Source organism: Catharus ustulatus, chromosome 16, assembly GCF_009819885.2.
Source record: "Catharus ustulatus isolate bCatUst1 chromosome 16, bCatUst1.pri.v2, whole genome shotgun sequence".
NCBI classification, from domain to species: Eukaryota; Metazoa; Chordata; class Aves; order Passeriformes; family Turdidae; genus Catharus; species Catharus ustulatus.
In genome coordinates, this window is record NC_046236.1 from 15,125,125 (window position 1) to 15,131,886 (window position 6,762).

A 6,762-nucleotide genomic window follows, 5' to 3' on the forward strand; every position below is an offset into this window, starting at 1 on the left:
AGCCCCAGCTGCTCCCTGGCTCTCGAGGACAAGGCAATATCTGTGGAATTGGCACCAAGATTTGCCAGTTTTTATCTTGGAAAAAGCAAAAAAAAAAAAGCAAGGGATGCCTGGCAGCACCTTGGGAAATCTGTCCCACCTTGGGAAATCCCTGCTGGGGCAGACCCTGGACACCCCAAATGGTCCAAGGGCAGTGACTGGGTCACAAATCCTTACACAAATCCTTACACAAATCCCTGTGGGACCTGCTGGAAAAAAATGGAAAAATGGGGAAATCCCCACCCAAGCCCTACTGTGATCAGGGGTTTGTCAGCACAGGGCTGGAGCTGGGAGCCACCAGTGACTCCCCAGTTTGCTGTGGGGATCCAGGTGTCCATCCCCAGCCTGAGAGGGGCTGGAGCAGGACAGGCAGGGCCAGGAGGGCTCCCAGTGCCACTGTCACACCAGCCCTGGCTCTGGGAGCTCCAGGGGCACAGCACCACATCCCTGAGTGCTCCCACTCCTCCCTGTCCCCCTTCCACAGCCCCAGGGACATCCATGGGCAGCTGGCAGCTCCTGCACTGAGCCCAGAACTGTCCCAAGTCACATCCTGACCCCCTGCCAGCCCCCAGCACCCAGAGGGACCCAGCTGCTGCTCCCAGGGAAGCCCAGCAGCCACAGGGGGAGCAGAGCACAGCAGCCTCACACAAGCAGCTTCAAGACAAAATCCAGCTGGGAGCAAATCCAGGAGGGAGCCCTGGGGATGTCACTTGGTCACTTCTTCTCCAGGAAGGGCGTGAAGAGCCCCCAGTCGAAGGCCAGCATGGCCTGGGGGTTGGGTCTCTCCTTGGGCTTCTTGAAGTTGTCCCTCTCGGAGCGCAGCGCCCTGAGCACCTCCACGGGCTCTGTCCTGCCTGTGAACCTCTGCACAGGCTCCTCCCTGCAAGGGACAGCCCTGCTGTGACCCTGGGGACAGGAGGGGACACTGCAAGGGACAGCCCTGCTGTGACCTTGGGGACAGGAGGGGACACCCAGACCCTGCTGGGTGACCAGGAGGCTCCCCTGGATAAGGGAAAGGGGAAAGGAAAAGGGGAAAGGAAAAGGGGAAAGGAAAAGGGGAAAGGAAAAGGGGAAAGGAAAAGGGGAAAGGAAAAGGGGAAAGGAAAAGGGGAAAGGAAAAGGGGAAAGGAAAAGGGGAAAGGAAAAGGGGAAAGGAAAAGGGGAAAGGAAAAGGGGAAAGGAAAAGGGGAAAGGAAAGGAAAGGAAAGGAAAGGAAAGGAAAGGAAAGGAAAGGAAAGGAAAGGAAAGGAAAGGAAAGGAAAGGAAAGGAAAGGAAAGGAAAGGAAAGGAAAGGAAAGGAAAGGAAAGGAAAGGAAAGGAAAGGAAAGGAAAGGAAAGGGGCGGGTTTGGGGGCAGCAGAGCTCACGTGAGCCGCAGGAAGGGGTTGTACAGGAACTCCTCCTGCAGCGTGGACGGCACCGTGGGCAGATCCTCATCGTCGCGCTGCTGCCGAGGGAGCAGAGGTGTCCAAACCCTGCTGGCACCCCCAGCCTGAGCCCACCCTGGCACAGGGGGCACAGCCCCTTACCTTGGCCCACGCCAGCTTCTCCTTCACCATCTCATTGTCTGGCTCCACCTTCAAGGCGAATTTGAGGTTTCTCACGGTGCATTCGTGGCCACAGAAAATTTTCTGCGGGAGGCACCCGGTGTTAAACCTGCTCCCAGTGCCAGAGCCCACCCTGGCACCTGCCCTGAGCCCCCTCCTGGCTCCAGGAGCCTCCCCAGGCTGGGGCTGAGGGACACTCACCGTGTCCTTGGGCAGAGTGCCCAGGATTTGGGTGAGGTTGGAGTGCATCTGCTCTGCTGTGCCCTCGAAGAACTGCCCACAGCCCCCCACAAACAGAGTGTCACCTGTGGGACAGGGGGTGCTGGGCTCAGCCACAGTGGGGACAGGCAGCACACGGGGACTGTGTCCCCAAAAGCCACGGGGGCAGGGTGGGATACCTGAGAAAAGAGCGGGAGCGTCCGGGGAATCGTCCTCCCACATGAAGTAGCACATGTGGCCCGAGGTGTGGCACGGGGTGAAGAGACACCTCACCCTGATGGCCCCGAACTGGGGACACAGCACAGGGTCAGGGGTCACTGAGGGGACAAACAGACCCCCCAGAGCTGCCCATGCCCTGCCTGGGGCCCAGCAGTCCCAGGTCTGGTGGGGCTGTGTCTGCTCCCAGGGCATTGGGGACCCCAAACAGGACATGGATGGGGATGGGGACAGGGACGAGGCCTCTCCTCCACCCCAGCCCTGAGTCTGGGGGGTCACATCTGAACCACCCAGGACAGAGAGAGCTGAGCAGGGCCAGCAGCAGCAACCCTGCTGGGGACCACTGGGGACAACTGGGGATAACTGGGGACAGTGTGACCACCCCATTCTGCTTCCCTCTGACCACTACACTGGGGACAGTGACCACCCCTACTCAGGACAACTGGGGACAGTGTGACAACCCGTACTGGAGACCACTGGGAACAACTGGGGACAGTGTGACCACCCCACTGGCCACCCCACTGGGGACAGTGTGACCACCCCACTCTGCTCCCCACTGACCACTACACTGGGGACAGTGACCACCCCTACTCAGGACAACTGGGGACAGTCTGACCACCCCTACTGGGGACAACTGGGGACAGTGTGACAACCCCACTGGCCACCCCACTGGGGACAGTGTGGCCACCCCTACTGGAGACAACTGGGGACAGTGTGACCACCCTATTCTGCTCCTCACTGGCCACTCCACTGGGGACAAGTGGGGACAATGTGACCACCCCTACTGGGGTCACCAGGGACAGTGTGACCACCCCACCCTGCTCCCCATGGCCACCCCACTGGGCTCCCCAGCACCACCCACCACAGCAGGCAGGGTCTGTCCCCCAGTGTTTCCCAGTGCCCCCCAGTGCCCCCCCAGTGTCCCCCAGTGCCCCCCAGTGCCCCCCCAGTGTCCCCCCAGTGTCCCCCAGTGTCCCCCCAGTGTCCCCCAGTGTCCATCCCCAGTATCCCCAGTGTCCCCCCAGTGCCCCCCAGTGTCCCCAGTGTCCCCCCAGTGTCCCCAGTGTCCCCCACGCACCGAGAGCTCCTGGCCGTGTGTCACCCTGTGTGTCAGGGCCCCGATGCGCTCGTCAGCCCCGAACACCTGCAGGCCTGGCAGGAGCTGGGCCAGCTCCTCATTGCCCCTGGCGTGGTCCCTGGGGGCACAGCAGGGGTTGGGGACAGCCCTGACCCCGAGGGGACACGGCCACCACCCCCTCCCCAGCTGGCCACACTCACCAGTGGTGGTGGGTGGTGAGGATGGCCCTGAGCACCACGTCCTCCTTCCTGACGATCTCCAGCAGCTGGAAGGGACCAGAGCACGGGGAGGTGACACAGGGGGTGACACACACACAGTGACTGTCCCCTGTGGCACCGGGCAGGGGACAAAACCCCAAAACCGGGGGCTGAGGAGCCACAGGGTGAGGGTGGCACAGAGGTGTGACCCGAGTTGAGCAGGGGATGTCACCATGGTGGTGGCACAGAGGTGTGACCCCAAATAGAGCAGGGGGATGTCACCATGGGGATGGGGGTGGCACAGAGGTGTGACCCCAAATGGAGCAGGGGATGTCACCATGGTGGTGGCACAAAGGTGTGACCCAAGTGGAGCAGGGGGATGGAGGTGACACAAAGGTGTGACCCCAAATGGAGCAGGGGATGTCACCATGGTGGTGGCACAAAGGTGTGACCCCAAATGGAGCAGGGGGATGGCACCGTGGGGATGAGTGTGACACAGAGGTGTGACCCCAAATGGAGCAGGGGATGTCACCATGGTGGTGGCACAGAGGTGTGACCCCAAATGCAGCAGGGGGATGTCACCATGGTGGTGGCACAGAGGTGTGACCCCAAATAGAGCAGGGGGATGGCACCATGGTGGTGACACAAAGGTGTGACCCCAAATGGAGCAGGGGATGTCACCATGGTGGTGGCACAGAGGTGTGACACCAAATGCAGCAGGGGATGTCACCCTGGTGGTGGCACAGAGGTGTGACACCAAATAGAGCAGGGGATGGCACCATGGGGATGGGGGTGACACAGAGGTGTGACCCAAGTGGAGCAGGGGGATGGCACCCTGGTGGTGGCACAGGGGTGGACACCACACCGATGCCATGGGGGTGGTGACATTTTTGGCCGCTGCTTTCCCAGGGAAGGCACAGAGGACAGCACGGCGCCACCGCCACAGCAGGGACACGGCGTCCCTTGTGCCACCCAGCCTGGCCACAGCGAGGGCCACACGGCCCTGCCAAGGCTGGCACGGCTGCCAGGACGCTCCGGATGCCAATTCAACATTCAGGAACAAACCCTGCGCTGCTCCCAGAGGAAGGAAATGCTCGAGGCGGCACCGAGCGACCAAAACCCGCGACAGCGCCCAGGGGGTGGCACCGGGGACAGCGGGCACGGGGACACGGGGACATCCCGGGACTGTGCGGGGTCAGCCCCGCTGGGTGCGGGGGGATGGACAGGGGGGACAGTCTGCACCCCGCATCCCTGGGATGGAGGGGATGAATCCCGCACCCCTGGGATGGAGGGGATGAATCCATGGGGATGGAGGGGCTGAATCCCGGATCCTGGGATGGAGGGGATGAATCCATGGGGATGGAGGGGCTGAATCCATGGGGATGGAGGGGATGAATCCCGGATCCCTGGGGATGGAGGGGATGAATCCTGGATCCCATGGGATGGAGGGGATGAATCCCTGGGATGGAGGGGATGAATCCCGGATCCTGGGGATGGAGGGGATGAATCCCGGATCCCTGGGGATGGAGGGGCTGAATCCCGGTTCCCTGGGGATGGAGGGGATGAATCCCGGATCCCTGGGGACAGAGGGGATGAATCCCGGATCCCTGGGGATGGAGGGGATGAATCCCTGGGATGGAGGGGATGAATCCCGGATCCTGGGGATGGAGGGGATGAATCCCGGATCCCTGGGGATGGAGGGGCTGAATCCCGGTTCCCTGGGGATGGAGGGGATGAATCCCGGATCCCTGGGGATGGAGGGGATGAATCCCGGATCCCATGGGATGGAGGGGATGAATCCCGGATCCTGGGGATGGAGGGGATGAATCCTGGATCCCTGGGGATGGAGGGGATGAATCCTGGATCCCTGGGGATGGAGGGGCTGGATCTCGGATCTCATGGGATGGAGGGGATGAATCCTGGATCCATGGGGATGGACAGGATGAATCCCGGATCATGGGGATGGAGGGGATGAATCCCGCACCCCATGGCACGGAGGGTTCAGAATCCCGCACCCCACGGCACGGAGGGCTCAGAATCCCGCACCCCATGGCATGCAGGGCTCTGTCCTGCCCGGGGATGCCCCACCGAGCTCGGATCCCAGCGCCACCCCCCCTGGGGACCCGCTCACCCTTTTGGGGACAGCGGCGTCCACGGCCACGGCGTCGCGGGTGCTCTCCTCGATCACCAGGTACATGTAATTGTCCTCCAGCACGGAGATCACCTTCACCTTCATGGCCCCGGCGGGGACAGGGCGTGCGGGACCCCGGCGTGTCCCCGGCGTGTCCCCGGTGTGTCCCCAGCGCCACCCCCGGGCGGGGCCGGGGCGGTCCCGGGTGCGGGGCGGGACACGCACGGGGGGCGGGGAGAGCCCGCACGGCCGGCACGGGGGGGACGGGGACAGGGGACAGTTCCTGTGTCACACTGTGTCACCCTGACACCCTACAGCCAGCCCCTGACCCGGACACGGCGGGGAGGGTGACAAGGGACAAGTCCTTGTGACACCCTGTGCCACCCTGACCCGGACACTGCGGAATAGGGACAGGGGAGAGTCCCTGTGCCGCCCTGTGTCACCTTGTGTCACTCTGACACCCCACAACCAGCCCCTGACCCGGACACGGCGGGGACAGGGACCGGGGACAGTTCCTGTGCCACCCTGTGTCGGCCTGTGTCACCTTGTGTCACCCTGACCCGGACACGGCGGGGACGGGGACAGGGGGGGTTCCTGTGTCACCCTGTGTCACCCTGTGTCACACTGTGCCACCCTGTGCCACCGTGACACCCTACAGCCAGCCCCTGATCCGGGCAGGGCGGGGACGGGGACAGGGGGGATTCTGTGTCACCCTGTGCCGTCCTGTGTCACCCTGTGTCACCCTGACCCGGACATTGCGGGGATAGGGACAGGGGACAGTCCCTGTGTCACCCTCTGCTGCCCTGTGTCACCCTGTGTCACCCTGACACCCAAAATCAGCCCCTGACCCGGACACGGCGGAGACAGGGGAGAGTTTCTGTGTCACCATGTGTCACCCTGACCCGGACATTGCGGGGACAGGGACAGAGGACAGTCCCTGTGTCACCCTGTGTCACCCTGACACCCCACAGCCAGCCCCTGACCCAGACACTGCGGGGACAGGAACCGGGGACAGTCCCTGTGCCGCCCTGTGTCACCCTGCCCCGGACACTGTGGCTCCAGGGGACAGTTCCTGTGTCACCCTGACACCCCAAACCAGCCCCTGTCCCCAGTGCCAGCGGGGTACGTGGGGAGGGATGAGGGGGTGCTGGCACTGCTGTCACTGGTGGCACTGCTGGCTCTGCTGTCACTGGTGGCACTGCTGGCTCTGCTGTCACTGCTGTCACTGCTGGCCCTGCTGGCACTGCTGGCCCTGCTGGCACTGCTGGAGCAGGGACACAGGTGCTGGACGCTGGAATTGCTGCTGGGAATTCCGTCAGGATGGACTGGGGGGCTC

The 6,762-nt window shown here is 63.2% G+C and overlaps 1 protein-coding gene across 2 annotated transcripts; it reads right to left on the reverse strand.

The window, feature by feature from the left end:
• Positions 1 to 606: 606 nt before the first annotated feature.
• On the reverse strand, positions 607 to 5,604 carry LOC117003832 (hydroxyacylglutathione hydrolase-like protein). 2 transcript variants are annotated; one of them, XM_033074151.1, is made up of 8 exons: positions 5,427 to 5,604; positions 3,299 to 3,363; positions 3,099 to 3,216; positions 1,984 to 2,092; positions 1,787 to 1,890; positions 1,568 to 1,669; positions 1,406 to 1,482; positions 607 to 919 (listed from the first exon to the last, which is right to left on the reverse strand). In XM_033074151.1, the coding sequence occupies exons 1-8, from the start codon at positions 5,529 to 5,531 to the stop codon at positions 754 to 756; spliced, it is 846 nt and encodes a 281-aa protein (XP_032930042.1). In that variant the 5' UTR covers positions 5,532 to 5,604; the 3' UTR covers positions 607 to 753. The 2 variants fall into 2 exon arrangements, with proteins under 2 accessions (XP_032930042.1, XP_032930041.1); XM_033074150.1 differs by having other exon boundaries at positions 1,406 to 1,485.
• Between the last annotated feature and the right edge of the window lie 1,158 nt (positions 5,605 to 6,762).